This window comes from Anoplopoma fimbria, chromosome 17, assembly GCF_027596085.1.
Source record: "Anoplopoma fimbria isolate UVic2021 breed Golden Eagle Sablefish chromosome 17, Afim_UVic_2022, whole genome shotgun sequence".
NCBI lineage: Eukaryota > Metazoa > Chordata > Actinopteri > Perciformes > Anoplopomatidae > Anoplopoma > Anoplopoma fimbria.
In genome coordinates this window covers 20,484,038-20,507,024 of record NC_072465.1, presented here as the reverse complement: position 1 = coordinate 20,507,024, position 22,987 = coordinate 20,484,038, and the positions used below count along the sequence as shown (strand labels likewise).

General features: G+C 40.9%; 1 protein-coding gene across 6 annotated transcripts; it reads right to left on the bottom strand.

Annotated features, from left to right (window-relative positions):
• Positions 1-726: 726 nt before the first annotated feature.
• On the bottom strand, positions 727-22,486 carry LOC129105212 (ras-related protein Rap-1A-like). 6 transcript variants are annotated; one of them, XM_054616102.1, is made up of 8 exons: positions 22,376-22,486; positions 15,419-15,507; positions 14,440-14,508; positions 14,067-14,123; positions 13,089-13,229; positions 8,804-8,947; positions 8,369-8,495; positions 727-2,221 (listed from the first exon to the last, which is right to left on the bottom strand). In XM_054616102.1, exons 2-7 carry the CDS (start codon positions 15,473-15,475, stop codon positions 8,406-8,408), a joined length of 558 nt encoding a protein of 185 aa, XP_054472077.1. In that variant the 5' UTR covers positions 15,476-15,507; positions 22,376-22,486; the 3' UTR covers positions 727-2,221; positions 8,369-8,405. The 6 variants fall into 6 exon arrangements, with proteins under 6 accessions (XP_054472077.1, XP_054472080.1, XP_054472078.1 ...); XM_054616105.1 differs by having other exon boundaries at positions 15,419-15,512; positions 22,376-22,470; XM_054616103.1 differs by lacking the exon at positions 22,376-22,486 and adding an exon at positions 22,087-22,194 and having other exon boundaries at positions 15,419-15,512.
• Between the last annotated feature and the right edge of the window lie 501 nt (positions 22,487-22,987).

Below are 22,987 nucleotides of genomic sequence, written 5' to 3'. Positions count from 1 at the left end.
CCCCTCAAACACTAATCAAGAAACATGACCTTTAAAGCTAGACTGTGACAAATGACAACTTCAAGCTAATGTTACATTTTCCGCATAGTGTGACATTAAATAACTTATAACACAAGCTACTGGTCAAACCAAACCACGTGAGGCTGTAGCAGCAAAATCTGCTTAATAGTCAACTTTCCATCTGTGAGAGGAATAATGTCTTTCTTCTTCAAAAGTCACAGTCTAGTTTAAAGTCTAACTATAATCACATTTAGATTTCTTGGTTTAAAAACACAAGCCTAGGTTTGTAAGTGATTATGTCCAACAGTTAAAGTAAGCATGTATCTTAAACATGCAGTTTAAGTTGTTATCAAACTTAAATTCATCAAAATGTTGTCAGAGCATTTACCTTTTTTTCAAGCTGATATTAGAGAAAACTATTCTGTTATTTCACCAAACAAATCACATTGAATGTATTCAATGTAGCCTTCAACCTTTCATCTATTTAGATTTTCTTAAATCCTCCCAGCTTTCCTTTGCACTTGAAACTGGTGAAAGAAGATTACAGAAAATCCTGTCTTACAGGTGAGAAAGTAGAATTGATGCAGGCTGTGGGGGCTCAGTGAACAGAGCACCAGAATCCACGGTTTGCAGGCAAAAATATATATAATTTTTCCTAAATCAAACAGAATTTTTTTTTGTAAGGAGGAACCATCATGAAAACGAAGGACTAATTTCATTGTGATTTATTGTCCCAATATTCCACATTATATAACTGACTGTTGGGATGAAGGCTTTGAATCAGTTCACTCTGAATGTGTGAAACATTTCTGATCGTACACTGACACCCAGTGGCATCCGTAAACTTAAATCACAATATTATCCTCTCTATTCCATCTGTTGATCAATGAACAAACTGGTTTCACAGTATAGAAACAATACTTAATAGCTAATTTAAATGTCCCCATGTTATTCTTTTCTTTTCTTCCATAAAAAGTTCCGAAACCCTTTCATTAAAAAAAGATAAAAAATAAAACATTTTTTTAATTTCACTCTTCTCAAAGAAGTCAAATCTGATTTGGATAAAAGTTTAATTCACAAAAATACATTGACCAATATAATGAAAATGTACTAAAATGTACTTTAATAATCCATAAAAGCTGGAACATCATTGACAGAAAAACACAAGAAGCATTATTAGAGTTGGTTTAGTATAATATATTTCAGCTTCAAGAGACATAGAAATCAATCCTTATTTTTCCCCATATTTCTTCTATAAAAGACCCATTTTTCTGAAGCATTAATATGCAAAAAATGGCATTAGAATATATTATGGGAGCTATGAAATCCCAGTGACTGAGTATAAAATTAAGTCACATCAGAGAGAGATATTCGCAGAAGAGAAGTCCATGAACAACAGGGCGAACAAAGAAAAAAATATATAATAAAAATAATAACACATATTATAGACCTTGATCTATCATCACTGACATGACAGGCATGGAGAATAGGTGTATGGCTATAAAATAATTCTCACTTTTCCACTTGATTTCACTTGAAAACATCTACACTTAATAACTGATGCATTTTTTCATGCTTGTTTTTGAAGAATATTTATAATCATACAACTAAAAAATAGGTCAACTTCCATGTCTTTCAAATACGATATTGATAATGAAAAAGAGGAAAAATACTGAATCCAAGTTCTAACTTTGTTTTCCTTCTTTTTTTAAAAGCTGTTATTTTCTTTTTGTTAATCTGTCAAAAAAATGAAAGTAAGGGGGCTGTCTCTGGCCATTAGGCGGCTCATGGACACTTTTTTTTTTTTTTTTTTTTTTTTTTTTTTTTTTTTTTTTTTTTAAACGTTCAGAGGCTTTTATCATCATCATCATCTTAAGTTTGTGGTGTTTGTTGGTGCAGAAAATGGAGACTGTCCGTTCAGGGGTTCACACTGAAACAGAGACACAGAGGAAGGTCCTCGGAGGCGAGAGAGACCAGAGTCTTCTCTCTCTTACTGTCTTTTCTTTCTCTCTCTTTACTCTCCATCTTTCTCTCTCTCCATCTCTCTCTCTCTCTCTCTCTCTGGTGTAGATCATCCTCGTCTTTGATAGGAGCAGTTCAGTCAGCTGATTCACCGTTTATGGCTGATGGAGGGAGGGGGAGTTGGGTGGGTGGGGGCGGGAGGGGCTGTTGGAATGCTGGCACGTTCCAATCAGGGCAACAGTTCTTCATTACAGCATTTCTGCAAGACAGCAAAGTGGTAAATCCTCATTTCAAAGCCTTTTCAAAACACAATCTATGAGCTGTGAACGACCTCTAGTGGCAGGTCTATGACATTACATCTGTAGGAGGAGTAGCAGTGGAACGTAAAAGGAGAAAACAGAAAGCAGGGCAACAATTTACATTTAGTTACTCAGAATAAAATTGTTATGTCAATTTTTATCTACAAAGTCCAATTTCACAAATCCGTCTCAGGGGGATTTACAATCTGCATACAACACCCACTGCCCATAGATACTTGATTCAGATAAGGAAATACTGCCCAAAAATTAAACCTTTCAACAGGTTAAATAGAAAAAAGAAACCTAAGGAAGAACTACAGAGGAGGGATCCCTCTTCCAGATGGATAAATGTTCCCCACTGTCAAGACTTGGTCCCAGCTTCCAAATTATTTTATAAGGGCTCTAGGAAGCACCTTCCATAATTTGGATTAATATGGTGAAAAGTGTATTAAAAGATAAAAGGTCCATGCTCATACCCTCACTACCTATGCACAACATGAAATAGTTCATGATGTGATGGGTTCAGCATGTACACATATTCAGAGTGATGCTAATATTCACATCAACTGAAGATCAAAATCAAAAACACACTAATTATTGAGCAGTGACATACAAAAATATCAGTGAGTTGAAAGCGGTTGTATGTCAACCAGTCAAGTTGCAGTTTACATCCATGTGTGTCCAAAAAGTCATCGCATATCAATTCTTGGGATTTTAGAGCTTGTGAGGTCACAGTGACCTTTGACCACCAACACTCTAATCAGTTCATCTTTGAATCCAGGTGGACGTTTGTGCCAAATTCCCTCTAGTTGATCCGGCGAAATCATGATCACGAGAATGGACCAGACAGACGGACAACTAGAAAAACACAATGACGCCGGCCGCGGCTGTCTTTGGCACGGAGGCATTTCCTATGCCTTTTTTTAACAATAGGAAAGCCTGAGGGAACACAGACAACAGTCCTGCAGATGGCTCTTTTAATGGCGGGCAACGCTACCATCCAACTGGAGACTGATGTTTATTAACAATATTAAACGATGTCCGCATTCCACTCAAATGTTCCAGGGCCATGCTATTATGCACACTACCGCAGCTCACTGGCACGACCATCGGGGGCACCAGAACGGAAAGTAGCCATAACTAACATCTTTGGTTTCACCTGAGCGTTTGCTGCCGTGACAGTCTGATTTGAGAAGTCTGTTGGAGAGTTACATACTAAACTCCCAGTTGGAGTAACATCAAAGTTAACTTGGAGATTTCAAAGTTTAAAAGACCATTACCAAGTCTATAAACTCTAATTGGTATTGAGGTGATAAAACAACATGTGGGCACATCTGACAGTGCACATCTGTGCAGAGAACACAGGAGAAAAAAAAAAAAAAAAAAAAAAAAAAAAAAAAGAAAAGGCCACCTGTTGTTGTCTGTGCTTCAATGAGTCTGGAAAAGATTTTTCTCATTTACATAGTTAGACTTAGATCTTTAAGGACAGACTGCTTCTTTTAAATCCCAGGTTTTAAAAAGACTACCAAACTGCAAATCCTAAAAGTCTGAACCTTTAGAATCAATACACCATCATATCAGGTTGCAGCTCAGAGTCAATTTCTGTCCCAGTGAATACAGGGAGAGCTTAAATCAAGACGGACGGCTCATGAGGTCAGCAAACTGGAAAATGCCCATGTTGTACAAAGTGAATTGTTCAATTAACTCTCTCGGCCCTGTCCGAGCCTGGCACTGTAACCCCCCCTCTCTCTCTTACAGTGTATGTGTGCTTGTGTGTTGTGAGCAGTGGAACAGTGGGGCTGTAATCCCATTAGTGTTGGTTCATTGGGCTGGTCAGCGTGTGAACGGGGGGGTTGGGGGGCAGACACCGCCCCGGGGCCTGCTGACAGAGGCCCAAGTCTCACACACTGGACCCCGAACTGACCAACACAGATGGATTCAGATGAGGAACGCAGTGGGTGGTTTAGCGACCCTGTTGTCTGGGCCGGGCACAATGGTACTGTCTGTGTCACTAATCCTATGTTATCCGTCATATCAAAGTTTTATCCCCCCCCACACAACCCCGCCCAGCGAGTTAAAAGCACTCTGACCAAAGCTGCTAAAGAACTCCTGTAAACTCCAAAGTTGGTCAGCTACACCCGTTTTAATTTCTAAACAACAAAGAGGCCCTACGACTGACACCAAACCCACACTTTATATATTACATCTGAACTTTGAATGAACCGTTTGTGTTTTTGTATTTAATGCTAGTACATGGCACAAAAATCACACAGTCTTGTATATAATCGATTATTCATCCGTTCTGATATTAAATGCCCTGCATGCTATAAAAAGGATGCCGACGCCAGATTTTGGGGGATGAATAAAGTGATCACACCAGAGACAATGCTGAGCCAGAAACAATACCGGAGATTCAGCAGAAGAGGTTCGTGCTTGGATACAGTCAGCAGAGAATATAGAAATTATGATTATGTGACACTGAGATCCTTGTAAAGAAATTAATTGTTTCATTGAAATTAAATGGGGAAAAAAGGGGGTTAGCTACAGGACAGCATCCATAAACATCATTAAGTGTTTACATCTATAACTTCAGTGTGGTTGACACCAACAGAATCAATCTCCAGTTAAAAGGATTTGGTCTCCCTTGTCATTTGCTACAAAGCTGAACATTTGTCTCACTGATCAAACGCAGTAGGTGTCCAACAGAAGGCTTCTAAAACGTCAACCAGCAACATTGTGTGCAAACAAACTCAGCAAACACAGTCCAACTAAAAGCATTTAGGATGTCTTTTTTTGGTTTTCCCATTAGCAAAAGATGTGTATAGTACTGGTTCTCTTTTATTTAGTACCACCTCCGTTGAGGTTACAAGTAAGCGGAGCTGAAAGAATCGTCACTAGCGCGACACAAAAACCCTCTTTTTTAAAAATCAGTCAGTCAATAGCAACACAGATTATTTAAAATGTCAGCCATCAAAACTACACCTAGCAACTGAGAAGGTGGAGACGTTTCCTCTGTTTAGTCGCCGATGAGAATCCAGTGTGTCACGCTGAAGATGATGTCACGGCAGTTTCACACAGCGTTACTATGACGATGAGCTGACAATTCCGCCTAAACTAAGGAGGTACTATCTGCTGTGTGAAACGAAATAGAGAAAAATACTGGTGCCAAAAGAGTCGTTTCGAGCCAAAACATTCAATTGAAATGAATGATTGGTTTTAATATTTGCCACTTTCCACTGACAATCTGACAATCGCACCCTTGCAGTCACATCTTAAACTTTTTTTTATTCCTCATCCAACCCCTCCCTTCACTTTTACTATGTACAACCAGGTGCTACACTATGAATGCCTTTGAGCGGACCCTGCCCGGCTCTTAACCCTGACTTTAAGAGTGGCCATGGGGAACGGTTCTTTCCAAGCAAAGTGACCCCTTTAGGCTTATACCTTCAAAGTTTGGAAACACTGAGGCCCGGCTCTGTAATCTCCATGCGAGGCTGGACAGACGAGATCTCACAAGATTTGCTCAACTGACTGAACCTAAACTCATCCTTCAAAGGAAACTTTCCAGATCAGAGTGGAAACATTCTTACCGGGACTTTCAAAGTCGGCGAGCGCTGGGTTAACTGGGGTTGAATCTTATCAGGAGCTCAGAGTGACCTCCGACCTACAGTGGGGTTTTTTGGTTAATGTGAACAGCACTAAAATGTGTCTCCTGGTGAGATTAAGCCTCACTGCTCATACCAGGTGACTATGCATTTGCTATTGCGGTGTTTCTTACATTCATTACGGTCATTGTTACACACAAATCAACATGATTTATGGTTATTTAGTTATCATAGGAACCTTTTAACAATGTGATGAGGTTTGATCAGGTATTGAAGTTACTATATTGTCAAAAAAAAAGAAGAAAAAAGACAGTTAACTGCTCATAGGAGGTTATGTCTTCTGATCGGTTTGCTTGTTGTCAGCAGGAATACGGAAAAACTACTAGATCTATTATCTTGAAACTTAAAAAGGTGGAAGGGTGTAGCAAGGGCCAAGTAGGAACCAATTCAATTTTGGGCCCAATCCCAATCACTCGGCGATTACACATATTATTTTCATTTATTTATAACAGTTTCTTAGCGAATTCTCCAGAAAAAGTTGATGCATCATGTAGAATTGTAGAAAACAATTAGAGCAGAGTGAAAAGAAATGTTACTGCCAATGTTTACAAAAAGGGCAGCAGATATATAAATCATATGTATTGTCAAGCTGCGTCCATCACCTAGTATGGATGAAGATTAAATATTGCATCACATACAGTAAATATCAATAAAAGGCCAGTCTAAAACTGATCTCTTGATGGGAATAAGCAGCCTCGTTTACAGAGCAAATCTTTTTTCAGACTTCCTCATTTCCAGCAACAGGCCAAGCTGTAAAAAGCACTGTGAAAAAAAATGAAAACGTGAAAAGAAGAAGCGATTCCAATTTTCCTGGGAAACAACCTGATGACAGATTCCCTCAGACTTAACCAGCTGCTGCAGTCTGCTGAGGTCCATGTTTAAATCCAGACATCCCACAGTGACTCATTCATTCAACAGCAATGAAGATGTAAAAAAACTGCTAATGAAAGCACTTCACACTTTTGAAGGCTGACTCACAGGATGTTAGCCTGTCCCGAAACATTAACTGGATCTGTAAGTAATCAGCATCAATGAAAAGTTATTTTCCACCCCCATTGTCACAGCATGACAACTGCAGTCATTTTTAGAAAGTGACAAGACGTGTCTCACACATTAGAGTTATAAAAAAAGATGTCCTATCCGTCACATGGAATAGTTCCTCTTTGAACAATAACAACGCCAATAAGTTGCACTAAAATAACTACACACACACAAAACATATTTTTTTACCTTTACTGGGTCCAGTAAGATGAATCCAGGTCAAGTGTTAAAATGAGGTCAGTTCATTAGGAATAAACGTGCATTTCCATACATTTTTTGTGAAAATTTCCCGGTTATAGTATCTGTTCATCCCTCTCTGGAATGCTCCACACAATGTTTCCCCAATTTTCCTTATGTGCTCAAGTCCTTCTTAAGCCGCATTTCCACCAAGAAGTTCCTGGTCATTTTAGTCTCGGTACCACCTTGTAAGGAACTATCTGGTTACTTCAGCCCATTGTTGTCTGCGTTACCATGACGGTATAAAAGACCAAACTTTAGGCATATTGGTCCTCTGATGTATGAAAAAGCAACATGACATAAGACGAGGGCTGCTGCTAAAAAACACTCTGCAGCCTGCAATTCAGTTTAAAAAAAACAAAAATGAACGATGAAATGCACAGGAGACAAACGGAACTAAGAGTGTCAGACTCTACAGTGAATCATCTTTTGAGTTTTAGGAGTTATTTTTCTTTGTTTGCGAGCATAACGGCCTTGAAAATATTTTTTTATCTTTTTTTCGCTCACAACACCGTCGAGTTGTCTCTACTACCCCGTTTCTTTTCAAGGAGTTGGGAATCGAACAGCAAACTTTCCTTAAATTATATTAGACAAAGAGAAATACTCTCTCCTCCTCTTAACATGGTCCTTAATCTGTAATAAGAGTGTTCCCATGTTTTATGAATGAAGCGGTACACGAGTTGAAGCAGCGCCACTTTGTGTGTTAAACCAATCTGCAAAGGCGTTCCCTGCAAACCCCCCTGAAAGTTCATTACTTTTAGAAAACATTACCCCCCCCCCCAACCACGGCCTTTTTGGGTGGTAAAATGTCCCCTGAACTTAATTTAGACCCTTGTTCCTGCAGTCAAAACGCAATGAGTTCTTCAGAAGGTTCCTAGTACCGTGTGAAAGTTGAAAAGGGGAGCTACAGAGATCCTAAGAAGGGACAATAACTACTGATGACATAATGTAATATCAGGCTTTACAGATTAATTTGACTTAACTTTACTGTAGGCAAACAAACCCATAATAGACTGTGACGAATGATTAACTACCACTGATGTGAGCAGTATCAACTCAGATGACATTGAAAGATCAACGTTATTATGTAACACTAATTAACCTGACAGCCTGCGTATGCATCATGACCTCATGAATAGGTTAGCTGCTTATAGACACACACACCTGGCTCAGAGCTGCTGCAGGGGCTGGAAGGGAGTCTTTAAAGCAGGACACAGTTGGATTTCTTTTTCGCCTTCTTCTTTTCCACTGGCGTTTTCCTATTTATCTGTCTGACCAGGTCATAGAAGATCTAGGAATGAAGCCACAAACAAAGAAACAACCGTCAGTGATTCATTGTGATTTAATGCAGTGATAAATCACTTTCATAAAAGGAACATCCTTGCACACTGTGGGATCTTCAAGCGATCCCCTGAAGCCTCATAACTATAGACATTGATGTAGACGTTTACACACATTTAGTTTAAAGGGTTTAGCACCCAGTAGCAGGTGTAATCCAGATGAGCTCAATACCTCCTCCATTTTGGAGAAAAATCATACTGGTCTTTGTTTCAAACATGAGCAGGGTCACCAGAGGTTTTTGTTTGTGTGTGTACTCACATCGAGGACGTTGATCTTTGACTTAGCAGAGGACTCTAAAAAGGCACAGTGGTTCCACTGTCTGGCCAGGTTCTGGCCCTGCTCCTTCCCCACCACACGCTCATCCTCCAAGTCACACTTGTTCCCCACCAAGATCATCGGCACCTGAGGACAAGCGGGAAAAAAAGAATGAATCCTTTTGAGTCAAGTTCTGGATTTTAAGTCATAAAAATAAAATAGATATGACTTCATACCAGCAACCCAAAATATAGCATTCTGATATTGCAAAATATTTATGTTATATATGATTTTGAAATGAATCAATAAATACAATATATTCAGCAATAAAAAAAATAAAAAAGAGGAAAAACTACAGATTTGAAGGCATGACATTTTTAAATCAAACACAGATGTGTCTAAAATGTATTTTGAGTGGCTCAAGGGTTCAGCCCATAAAAATAAATAGAGAAAAGGAGGGAAGCAGGAGCAAGTGGAGAGGAATATTTGGTAAAAGAGGAAAATTAAAAGTTAGACATAGAAGGAGAATAGAGAAAAGTAGAGGGGGTTGACCAGAAAGTGTGGGATTTAGAAAGGTAGCCTTTGAAATGTTTTTAGCACTAGTGCCAACACGATACCAAAGTTTCAGCACAAATTCCAAAATCATACTTTTTAGAAAACTTTTAGAACACATTCAAAGTTTGATTGAAATGTGCAAATGCAGAAGATTGCGTGTTTGGATTCAAAGAGTTTTCTGCACATTTAAGTCGCATTGAGAGTGGGATGTAGGGAGAGTAACAGCAGGACAATATCGGTTAACAAAAGCACAACTCATATGCATCCTCAAAGTAAAAGAGTGGAGACATCTTCATTAAAAGCTTAGTGGTCTATTCATTTCAATTTGAAGCCAAGATTACAGTGTGACAAAGAAAATCAAGGAAATCAATCCATCCCTGTGGGAAGGCAAACACAAAATCGTTTAGGTTACACAACAGTGACAAAAGAGATTAAAGAATCAATATGAACTTGCAATGAATGCAGTTTTCTGTTGGTTTGGTTTCTTTTCACAGGAAATCCTAAACTGAGAACACAACCACAGAGAACATAACCAACGACGAGAAGTACATCTGGCTTTGGAATCTCCCAAATACCCAACACTTCTTCTTTTGTGCCTCAAATCAGATGTTTTAACCAAGGTCAAAAAACAAAAACTCTCGGAGGAAGAGAGAGAATATTCTGGGCAAAACTTCAGGCCCAACTGTCACAGTCGGGGCAGTCAGGGTGTCGGGATGCGTCTCATCCTGCCTGCTGTTTCCTGACCGTCTATCTAGGGAGCACGCTGGCCCGGAGGAAGTCATGGCAGCCCCGCCCAGCCGGGATAACATCGCTTTCCTTCCTGAATGTTTTCCAACATTTCAGCTGGATTCCACGCTCCGGCTGCTCTCTGGAATTACATGATAGTGCGAGACTGTGTGTGTGCGTATTTGTGTTCATTCGGCGCTTCGACTCGTCTTTACTATACAACTCACTGTAAAACTGCATGACAACAGAGAAAAAGGCTCAAGGCTCAAGTGAGGAAGAGTTCAGCATTTTGTCTCAGTTTTCTAGGGGGTTTACAGGATATTTGTGTTTGTGGTGTGGTGCAGCTTAACAAGCAAGGGACATAATCAACTAGTGGAAAATGTTGCAGGCAGCACAACAGGCGCCAATAATATATCAGCTGGGGAAATCTATTTGTGGTGGGACGGCAAACAAATAAATCCATGCATGGGAAATCCTGCCTTCGCTCCCTTCTCCTGGTTCAGAAACTGTACCAAAATGGGTCATGTAGATTCTGGAAAAACTGGATATTTGTAACCAACATGGTCGTACCCCGACATGTGCTAACTTGCTCAAATTTGAGACCTTCTCCCAAGTCTACTGTTCAGAGGTTGTTTGACACGCTCCTCCAGAAAATGTACTACATTTGAAGGCATAGGATGAATATTCCAGGGCCCTTTTTCATTTTTCTCTCTCTCTCTCTCCCTCCCACCCTGCCTGGGCTGTGGGGCAGACGACAGGAAACTGCAATGTTTAGATTAACCCCGTGGAGGTTGCTGCTTGATGTTTGATATCCAAACAAGCCCCTCGCACTGGACTGCTGAACGACATTTCTCCCAGGGGTCCTGGGAGAAGCAGTGGTATGCCCTCCTAACACAAACTCGGAGCCAAGCTGGGTTGAAAAAAGGATGGAGAGAGGGGAATGGTAGGATGGAGGTATGCAGGGAAGGAAAAAATGTTAAGTGTCAGCAGCATACAAGGCAGAATTAGCCTACTTGAAGAATCCCACAGAGAATCCGTTCAGACGCTGTTAACATGCTTCAGACAGGTCCTGTCCCGCCCACAATGGCATGATTGGATTGTGGGGAACCCAGAACAGGGGAGTATAGAGTAGCTTGAATGAATAGAGCCAGCCGTTGCAAATGGAGCAGTGAGTCACAAGGAGTCAGGCATTAGTACCACCGGAGTCACAGAAGCAGAGACCGAGATGGCCCCGGAGAAGTCATAAGACCTCTCTTACGTAAGAGCTGTGGAGGGAAGTAAGGGAAGTGAGCTTTTCATATAATGGTGACTGCTCGTTCACTTTATTCTACTCTCTTAATGGCTGTTTTAAGGAGATTGAATTGGGCCCTACTGTGATCAATGTACAGCCATTAAAAGGCTTGTTAATTGAGCTTGGCATTATCGAGTGCGTCTGTACATTTTGCCAGCTTTGCGGTAAATGGTGCGTTGAAGAGCCGAGAACGAGAACAGCTGCAGCAGCAACTAGAATGTCTGCTTTAGCAATAGCATGAAAGCTTTCTCCAAGTAAGAAAAAGGGCCTCTTGAATGGAAAAAACAACACTTAAAGCATTTCCTTTGGTCGTGCATTCCTGCAAGGGGCAAGGAAAGATAAACAGATGTCACGGTCATCATAGGTGAAGGGAGAAATCACCAGTGGACTGATAGCTGATGGAATGGCTCTACCACCCAGATAAGCTCAAACTGGAGAAATATTGAGAGGGAGCACAGAGAAGAAAAGGACGTCAACTGTTTTCTTGCGAGTTGGGGAACCGCTGATCCTGCAATCCATCTGTTAGCTTGAGGCTAACCTCAGTTCCCTCACCACGCAGTCTCTAATGATGAACCACAGCCTCACAATCCAGTGTGTTTTTGATGGGCTGAGGCTTTCCTTGCACATCATGGCTGACAGTCCAGTCACCCGCACAGAGTGCCAGACCACAGTAAGACCACAAGGAAGGCCACAGTGAAGAAGGGGGGGACGACAAAGAGCAACAAGAGTATACTGGACTAGATATAGAGGAAGGGGAGCAAGAGAAGGATTAACAGAAAGATGCACAGAAAAGAGTGGTGTAAAACTTCAGCGCCCGGCTGCAGAGATGGTTGAGACGGAGAGAGTGAGGAAAGGAAAGAGTGAGAGAGAGAGAGAGAGAGAGAGAGAGAGAGAGACAGAGGGTTATGGTAACATTCATTCCCTCCAGAGATCACCAAAAAAGGGCATCTGAGATCACCAAAAAAGGGCATCTGAGATCCTGCTGACGCACTATCTGCCCCACCAGAAAGGGGATGGAGGGTTTACTCACTCTACAGCCTCACAATTCCAAAGAAGTTCAGTAAAATAGAAATGTGCTTTTAACTTACAGGAAACCAGGAAAATAATAGCATGACACATCCTCTTTTTATTTGCACTGCTACAGATCCAGGCTGCTGGGCAGAAGTGGAGCGGAAAACCGCATCATATGGGTGTAAAAAGCAAGATTATGGGGGTTGAACATCCTCTTGCGAGACAAATTCATTCCACTTCTTTTACTGGCTTCTTAGCTTAGAGGGGACTTTGGCTTTGTGTCACACAGATGAGGTGCTCAAACCACAGAGGGACCTGGGTGACGCTAATGTTATGCTAGGCTACGTACAAAACACAAGTGTCAGTAAGTGCCTTCTCATTGTTTTCACTACTCGGACAACACAGAAATGACACCGTGACACCAATGCGCATTATGTCGAGGTAATACAAATTTGTAAATACTGGCATAAGATGCCGTGATTACTGTGTTAAAGCGGTAACCATAGCAACAGTGCAATCAGATGCCCAACAATGTAGGCGGCTGAGAACACAGAAGTGGGGAGCTTGTAACCTATCTGTACTGTACTGTTTTTCCACTCTCTCTGTTTTACTGCAACACATTCAACCACAATAAAACATAAAAATAAAATGAAAGAAAAGTTATTTGGACGAGTTGCACGCAAGCAGTGCATTCTGTATACTTACATCCTCTGTGTCCTTTACTCGTAGAATCTGTTCTCTCAGGTCCTGGAGGTCGTTGAAGGTGGACTGTGCTGTGATGGAGTATACCAGGGCGAAGCCTTGGCCGTTCTTCATGTACAGGTCCCTCATCGCTGTGAACTGCTCCTACACAGCGGGAGAAATAAACAGGAAAGACAGGCCATGAGCTCTGTCATATGTTCTCTGGCATTTTATAAACTCTTGAACATTTATTGTAGAAGTCCAAAATATAATAGGAAAACACAATGTCGTGACATGTTCTCAGATTCAGTACATATTTTGCCAGATGTTATGCAGTGGAAGTGCTGTATCACTAACAAGTCTTTCCACAGAACAATAACGCCATTGTGCATTGTAGGTGAAGTAACAGTACCCTTTAAGTTTCCACTAGAAACAAGCATGAACATGTATGTTGCTTCTGCACCATCAACATACATAAACTTACCTTACTCTTTAATAAAGAGCTATTCCTACAAGAACCAGTCTTTGAGTGCTGTGAGGCTCTCCTTAGCGTCAACATGATAACATGCTGATGTTTAGCAGTTATTTGGTCACAAACCAAAGCTTGAACCCATGATGAAGCTAAATGAAATGTTAATGATTCGGTTAAATTGTAAGCTGAGCCCTTAACTGAAACAGTAAATGTCTTCACCAAATATCATTGCAATCCATGCTATGGTTTTCCAGACATTTCTCTCAAAACCACAAAAGTAAGCCTCATAATGTCGGTGGAGGAAAAAGTCAGAGGATCAACAAAGTCAGTAGGATGAATGTCTTAACAACATTTCTGTTTTGAGATTTCCTCCAAAAACTCACATCTTGGTTCTGAGTTTTAGTTTTTTCATAAAAAGAAATATACTAGTCTTCCATCATCTAAAATGTGTTTGACACATTGACCCTGGTGTCACTTACACAGTAATACAGAGTCTCAAAAGAGAATTCAGTTGTATAGAGTTCACTTACTGTGCCTGCTGTGTCGAGAATTTCAAGCATACATTGCTGCCCATCTACCTCCACTTGCTGTAAGAGAAAAAAAGGCAACAGATTATGTAACGTTTTATTTCAAGTCAATGGACACATCATATTCCAAATCTAAAATATTACAATCCAAACACAGATGAAGAGATGAGATAGAAGCAAGAGATAATAACAGATGTAAAGACAGAAGAAAAAAATAATGAAAAACATGAGAAACAGAGAAATAGAGATGAAGGGAGTCCGATGAGAAAAAACAAGAGCACAATATGACGTGAACCTTGCAGAGCAGCTGCTAACAATCAGCTCATTCCTATCCAGAACTCTACCTCCCCCTCTCCCCCCCTCAAGGGACACTCACCTTTCTGTACGAGTCTTCTATTGTAGGGTCATATTTTTCCACAAAGATTCCCTGTACAAACTGAACTGTCTGTAAGAGAAGACACAAGGCAAGCCAACGTCAGTTCAATGTGACCTCCTGGCGACAAGAACAAAACATCCAGAGCACTGAGGAAGAGGCTGTTCATGGTGATGCCAGTCAGACCGGACCAGGATGCAAGAAAAAGTATGATTAATCTTATAGACACATGTGACTTCATTCACTCAAATAATTGAGGTCTATGTTAGGAATGTGCTACATTAAGCTCTTTGCATAATGGTAGGTTTCCATTCGGGGTATACCGAGTTCACCTGATAATGTCTTTAAGGTCAAAACGTGTCAGCCTGCCAGTTTGAAGGATTAACTCCGACACCTGGTCAAGGCTAGCTAAGCAGGGCATGTAACAGCATTTCACAGAAATATATATATGGTCTCTTTCCAACCTTGAAAAGACTTTTGTGTTTGTTCATCAAAATGGTGAAAATGTCTACTTTTAGAATCAATGGCATGCCGAGAATTAGCACACCTGTCAGTCCTTGACTAATGGATGGGAACTAAAGACAGACGGGCCTGCAGCAGACATAGCTAATCTTTTGAAAGGACTGTACTGAATAGCACTGGACTACAGGATGGCAGAACTGAGAATGTGCCAGGAGAAACAAGCTACCTACCTATAAATAAGTAGGTATTAGAAAAGCCCAAAAAGTACAAAATGAGGAAACGGACAGTTTCGCCTCTGCTATTGTGGCTCTCGGTTACAAAAATACCCTCAATTCTTTCACAACACAGTTTTCCTTAAAAAAAATAAATGTGAAGCTAAATGTGTTTAGAAGTGTGTGTGTGTGTGTGTGTGTGTGTGTGTGTGTGTGTGTGTGTGTGTGTGTGTGTGTGTGTGTGTGTGTGTGTGTGTGTGGGGGGTGGGGGGGGGGGGGGGGGGGGGGGGTCAGAAGTCAATACTCACCAGAGCGGACTTGCCCACACCTCCAGAGCCTAACACCACTAGCTTGTATTCACGCATGGCGGGTTTGCTTCACCGGACAGCCCAACAGTCTGCACTGGACAAAAGGAAAAAAGCGAAATGGGAGAGACAAAATGAGAAAGGTGCAAAAGTAGATTTTAAAAAATAAAATAAAAAACAAGATCTAACTTTTGAAGCAAAACAAAGTAATTTTCCCAGCCTGGTCTCTGAGTTTTTTCCACTCCAGAAAGGAAGGATTCTAGTCATTCCTGGAGGTTATGGACAAGAAGCAGCACAACAATAGAGGGAACACCCATAAGTGGAGCTGCTTCAGGGTGGAGGAGGTGAGGAGTGTGAGGAGTATGTGACCCCTCTCTAACACAAACCAGCTGTGGAGTATATGAGTGTAAGGGGGAACTGAAGGGGAGATGATGATACATGGATCTGGCAGATATTCCTCATAATGACACAACCATCTGGCCTTCACACAACAAAACACACCCTGCTGTCAGATGTTTTAGTAACTCACTCTTTCTTGGTATTTTAAAACAGCAAACTATTGTGAGTTATCGACTAATGCCAGAAAAAAGCTGAGGGTAGGGGAAAACACGATGGGGAAGAAACTGAAATCTCTGGAATATCCCTTTAAGGGATGCAGAGGCTTTGAATCATTGGCACACATTGTGGCGTAAAGTCAGTTGGGTTAGCCAACTGGGTCACTATGTGCAGGGCTTCAGAAAGACTGCTGCACTGAGGGTTGTGGCTGGGTGAAGCGGGGGATTTCTGATTCTTTGCTAACTTTCTGGTATTTAAGAAAATAAATGCCCAAAGTCTCCAAAGTCTTCCAGCTTCTGAAACGTAAACATTGTCTGGGTTCAATCCTTCGACGACTGTTAACTGAATATCTTTGATTTTTGGACTGCAAGTCGAAACAAATAAAGACATCTGAAGAGGTCTCCATTTTCTGACTTTTTAAATGATTACGCAAGAAAAAAAATGATTTGACTATCTATAATGAAAATAATCATTTGTTTAAACCCTACTTCAATGCATGTGTAACTTCTCCCCATTTACAGCACCTGTTCATGCACTAACAATGAAGATTAGAGTGTAATACTAAATCACAATGTAGACTCAGGTAAGGCGACACCACCATAATGGGAGCTACAGTAAATGGCATTCTCTATCCTTGTACCTGACTGTACCGCATTTAGGCTGCCAAGTTACTGATAAAAGATGGAGCTGTGTTCTTCGACTGCACATCAAAAGGGCGAGCGAGCCTTCGATCCCGAAACCAGAGTATAGAACGTTTCTGTCGTGGGTTGAAAAGTGCAGCATGTTGGCATCAAAGCTGTGCGGGAAAAAAATCAGTAAGTGGCTTCAATTTAAAAATCAGTCCTCAAGGGAGAGAAAGTATAGCCGCGTTTGATAATCAACCCTTTTTGCAAACCATTTAATAGCTAAATGGCAGCCATTCTGGGAAGCAGCTGATCTCCCTCCTACACTGTTCTTTTTACAGCACACTCCATCAAAATACTCAGAGGGGTGGACAAAGGAACCAAGGACCCCCAACTTCAATCACAAGCAGTGACCATGTGGGATATGAAGCCTGGACTGTGAATAATTCATACTCGGTAATCCTCTACACACAAAGACAAGTTCTCCTTGCACGATTAGGGAGGAGCCAATGGAAGGAGAAAAGAAAAAGACCAGGGCTGCACAATGCTATTGCAAACAGTCCCTGCTGCACTCGTGTAAACACTCAACTAGAGAGTCAAGTGCATGCACAGTGTCACATACAATGTCATAAACACAATGTCATACTTAGATTTAGACTAGGCCTCACTTGTCAGCGATCCACGCGTCATGGTTCCTGTGTGGACACTTTGGACTGATCCAGGCTAAGACAGATGAGGTCAGGAACCCGCTCTGTGACAGCGGCTGCTACATTATGTGACTACTTCAGATGTTGTTATAGAGGACTTCTACTCCTCGAAAAAAGTACACAGTCAAATTGTATCTGTGCTTACAAATAGTTTGAAGGCTGAGCAAAACTGAGGTGTTTGTCTGAGGCTTATCAATTATACTTTTTAACCATAGAAATACCTGAATGTATTTTTTAAAAAAGGACCGGTTAAGTTTCAACTGATTGATCTACATTTGACAAGAAACTATTCAATGTAACAGTTTCTTCTGGTGTTCTGGAGGCTGGGGAACGTGTTTACCACATATCAAGTGTGGTTTCACTTCCTGCTAGAAGGGTATGCTGTTCAGTTCACCGGAGATTTAAAAAAATGTAAAGATGTATCAATTTATGGAGGGTAAAATGTAAAGAAAGGTAAAGAGAAAATTGGAATAAAAGCTGAGCAAATCCTGATTAGAAAGATATATTTGCAAGATTTATTTCTTACATACTTTGCATTATTACCTTTTCATTCAACTTTCACATTTTTCTATATTTATAACAAATGAGCTACATGCCATTTTCAATACATAAAGTAGATCGAAAGCATTGAATGGTAAACGTTTTTTAGGTTTTTATGCATATATGTTTAATATTAAATTAGTAACCAACTACCTGACCAAATAAAAAGGAGGTTTTTTTTTTTTTTTTTTTTTTTTTTTTTTTTTTTGGGGGGGGGGGGGGGGGGGGGTGGGGTGTTAATCAATTGTGGGTGCTTACCAAAGCAAAAATGGCTACAAGAAAAAATGGTGGGAAACAACATCAGTCCATGTTGTGAAATCACTTTCACAACATGGACTGATGGGCTTTTTCCTCCAGATTCTCATACGTCCTAGAATGATACTCATTTAGGAAATGACCATTGGTCATCCTGATGTGCACAACCCTCGTCAGGAGGCTTTACATCGGGTGGTTAAAACCGCCCAGAACATCATTGGTACCTATCTACCAACCATCAGTGATATTGGTGACAAGAGGTGCCTGCGAGGAGCCCAAAATACATTTAAAGACAATACCCACCACAGCCAAATCATGTGCACCCTGCTGCCGCCTGGCAAGCGTTACAGACGTATCAGCTACCATACCACCAGACCTACATATATCATAGTTTGGTTTTTGTGTCCGTCTTTCTTATGCAGCAAAATGGGACTACAAACTGCATTTCGTTGTGCAATGACAAAAGTGAACCTTGTACTAACTCTTAAAGGACTGTCATCCCCTGTATGTAGATTAGCAGGTAATGTGCAAGGAAGCTGACGATGAAGCTCAAATAAAGACAATCAAGTTTTTAAGTAAGAATGCTTCATTGAATGTAAAACCACTTGAAAAGCCAAGACTGTAAAGATGCCTTACAGAGTTTGAGTAGGAGTGAAGGACAACATTTCTTAGCAAGAGTGTGCTGAATCATGTTCTGGAGAATGGCAAAGTGGTTGTGCTTGAAGCTTGCCAAGACACAAATGCCACTCTCCTTGACTCAGATGATATTACTAATCAACGCTAAAACAAAACCTTCGATTTCAATGAGCGAACAACACCGGTCTCCTTCAAACTCTGTTATTTTTTATCTTCCCACTCCTAACTAGTATTTTCTACAAAAGGCTGAAATAATGCTCTTGCTTTGACACCTTTTATACAAACTTTCATACCAGGAAAACTACACGAAACACTGCAATCTCTCATCCGCCTGCCTACACACTCACGACGCGCACACGCACACACACGGCCATTTAAGGACATCTGCCTTTAAGCATCACACCTCTGCCTCTTTCCATTGCCCTCAGCTACACACTGTCATTCTCAACAAAACAAACATGCTGCTGCTGTTCCTCTGCTCTCGTAGTAACCCCAGCAAATAAGGAGCGAGGGGAAGCCACATGCCACAGAAAACATGCTCCACCATGACATCACTGCATCACTCACCCTCTACAGCCAAAGGTATGCATCCATCTAGGGCTGGAAGTTGGACGAAGGTGCCGCTGCTAGCAAGAATATGCAGCGAATGTGTCTGGATAAACTACGTCTCAAACTAGAGGAACACTGAAAGTAGTGAGCAGAAGGCTTCACAGCTAAACCACAAAATTCAGGATGCAATATTTCCTGGTGTAGTGAGGCTCATCCTACAGCACTGAAGCTGTCACTGTAGCTGACTCAGCAGGGCAGTATGATTGACAACTGCCCTCTGTATCTTTTACCCAGTGCGGATGGTGCAAATGCACACATCCGTTGGTTAGGCTAGCAGCATGATACCGACATGTGTCACGTTCATATTGCCTTTCTTGGTGACCCACATGACAACTACAGGAGCTACACCGGGGGAAAAAAAAAAAAATGTCCCCTTGAGGTTTAGGGTAGAAAAAACAGGGTGAGATAATAGTTGCTCTGGCAGAGTGTTTTTTTTACATTGATGAGCTCCTGATTACTCAAAGCCTCCACCACAACCACAGTTCACATCACTTGTTCACACTGAGCTTAGCATGAGAAGCCCTCTAAGATGCTTCAGTGGAATAACCCAGAAACCACTGACAGCGGAAAAGGGCTTAAGTAAAAAAAAAGGCAGTGCGCTTCAATTTACAGCTAACCTATTAACTTAAATCTTAATGGTGTTTTGATAATTTCTTGGAAAGAACTATATTCGTGCTAATTATAGGGCTGGGGAAAGGGTCTGTTAAGTAAGTTGTGTTGAGTTTAAAAACAGCTGTCGAAATCCAGAGGAATTTCCCTAAAAGTACAGCTCCACTTCAATGCAAGTTGAAAGGCATTCATTTAAATCAAAATGTATTATTTCATTTATCTTATTATGAGAAACGTTATTCTTCATATGCTAAACTGCATGATAGTCAAAGTTGTACAGCTAACCTGCTGTGCCCAAACTAAAACACTAGCCAGCATAGCAGTCCATTGGAAGTAATTGAAAGTATAACAACTGAACCATGCCTCTAATTTAACCTGTAATTAGTGCCATATTACATAGTTTTTTCTAGGACAACTTCCTAGTAAATTAGGAATTTACGAGCCTATAAAAAAAAAAAACCACAAAGCCATGTTGTTTATAAGAGCTAACCTTCGCATGAGATAAATAACACTAGGTGAACATCTTTCATGTAGTCACGTAGTCAAGAGAACGCTTCCGATATAAACCGTTAAGGGAATTTTAACATTTCTTCATCTCACTGAAGACAGTATCAAACTTCCTGCACAACCTTCTCTGACGCTCCTGTTATCTGGTAGCACAGTTCTAACGTCTCTTCTCGGGCCCACTACGACCCTGAATGCCATCTGTGAGTCAGAGCAAAACTGCTACCAGGCACAGGAAAACTATGCTGTGACTTACTTATGACAAAGATCTGTAACTGACAAAACACCATCAGCAAAATACATCTGTTTCGCTGGGGCCCTGACCTGTAACCACATCCTCTTTCCAGGGCGCAAAGAAGGCTTCATGCTGATAGGATGGAAAAGGAGTAGCTACCTACTAAAATAGCCCCTTCCAGTCTCTGTTCCTGTTCAAGACTTCAGACAGAAGGCCTGCTAAGAGTGGGGGGGGAGGAAGTGGGGGTTTTATAGCCTGTATCTCATCATCAAACCCGGGCTATGGAGAGGTTCGGGGATCTTGTCTCCTTCAAGATCCCCTTCAAGATGTCTCCTTCACCTGGACACTGTGATAAGACAAGATAAGATAAAATAAGATAATCCTTTATTAGTCCCGCAGAGGGGAAACGTACAGGATTACAGCAGCATCGGGTATAGTGCAAACAAGAGACCTCTAGTAAAAGAAAAACAAGATTTATAAATGAGCAATAAAAACAGTAAAGAATCCACAATAACTGAAATATTATATGTACGGTCAGAAAAACTATTATAACTATAATTGCACAGTGTATTGTATTGCATGAGGCAGATATGAGTGGCACAGAGACACTTGCAGACATGTCTCCTTCACCTGGACACTGTGATAAGATAATATAAGATAAAATAATCCTTTATTAGTCCCGCAGCAGGGAAATTTACAGGATTACAGCAGCATAGAGGATAGTTCAAATTAGAAACATAGTAAAAAATATATAAGTATTATAAATAAGCAAATGAGCAATAAAAAACTACTGAAATAACTGAAATATTATATATACAGACAGAAACTATTATAACTATTGTATTGCACAGTGCATTTGTACTGCAGAGGTTTGTTGGTGCTGAATAAAGCATAGGTTTAAGCATGCATAGACATCCTGCAACAGGCTACAGGGTTATCTCACTGTCAATAACATGCTTATCACTCCAGGTCATGTTAAGTCCCTGCAATCTGTGGCTGTGTCTTCCCCACAGAGCAGTAACCAATGCACGCTTATAACACCTCCAACATGCACCAAACCCCGTTCAAATCATAAACCAGCTTGCAGATAAACACACACAAAAAATAATCCAGCATCTGTTCGTGCACAATCAGCGAAATCCCGTTTTTACCAAAAGCTCGTTAGCACAAATGTGGCTAACTAGTTAGCTCCAGCAGCGGGGGCCGCGGACGCTCTCCCAACGCCGCTTAGCAAGGCGTGCTAGCCGGCCAGCTATCCGACACATCCCCCCCCTCTCTCCCTCTCTCTGACTGCATGCAAAACACAGCTAGGTTGTCCACAAACATGTTGCATTGACAACCCAAACGTGACCCGCAAAATGAGCCCACATCTCGGTAAAGACGGTCCTCCAGCCTTACCTGCCCCTCCGCCGGCCTTGGCTGCTGCTCTCTCCCGTCCTCTACTTGCGGACTTTTTTTTTTTTCTCCCCTTTTTTTTTTTTGTTTTTTTCACCCCCCTCCCGACACGTACAAACCAAACAAAAACGCCCGTGCACCCTGCTGGGTCTGCCTATTATTATTATTATTATTATTATTATTATTATTATTACCCCCCCACCCTCGCACGTGTCCACGCGACGTGCTCCCACGCGATTGACTTATTCCACCGCGTGCAGTTAAAGTTGTTTCTGGTGCGTTTCTCGCTCACCGTTTCTCGCTCGCTGTCTCTCTCTCGCCGCTCCGCAAGTGTCAGCTCGCCTCCGGCCTCTGTGCGCAGCAGACGTCACTCCCCACTATTCCTCATTTTTCTTAAAAGGGCATGACACATGGGCCACTCCGTCCCGCATCATTTGCATTTGCACAGTAATGATGACTGGCAGTGGAGCAGACACACAAAATGCCTTTTTATTCACTCTTATTGGTGTATTGGGAGTTTTATACAAACATTGGAACAGTAATAGTCAAAAGTTTGGACACACCTTCTCATTCAATGGTTTTTCTTTATTTTTATTTTTTATTCTACATTGTAGAATTGTATGTTTTCATATATATAAATATATTTTTATATATATATTTATATATATATATATAATATATATTTGTATTTATTTATATTTATACAGTACCAGTCAAAAGTTTGGGCACACCTTCTCATTCAATGGTTTTTCTTTATTTCTATTTTTTATTTTTTATTCTACATTGTAGATTAATATTGAAGACATCTAAACTATGAAGGAACACATATGGAATTATGTGGTAAACAAAGAAATACTCAACAAACCAGAATATGTTTTATATTTTACATTCTTCAAAGTAGTTG

Excerpts from the sequence above, each read along its gene's own strand:
- LOC129105212 (XM_054616102.1), bottom strand. The coding sequence starts at position 15,475 with ATGCGTGAATACAAGCTAGTGGTGTTAGGCTCTGGAGGTGTGGGCAAG. Across the intron at positions 14,124-14,439 it reads TAGAAGACTCGTACAGAAAG|CAAGTGGAGGTAGATGGGCA; the intron begins GTGAGTGTCCCT and ends TTTCTCTTACAG. Across the intron at positions 8,948-13,088 it reads GAGTAAAGGACACAGAGGAT|GTGCCGATGATCTTGGTGGG; the intron begins GTAAGTATACAG and ends GCTTGTCCTCAG.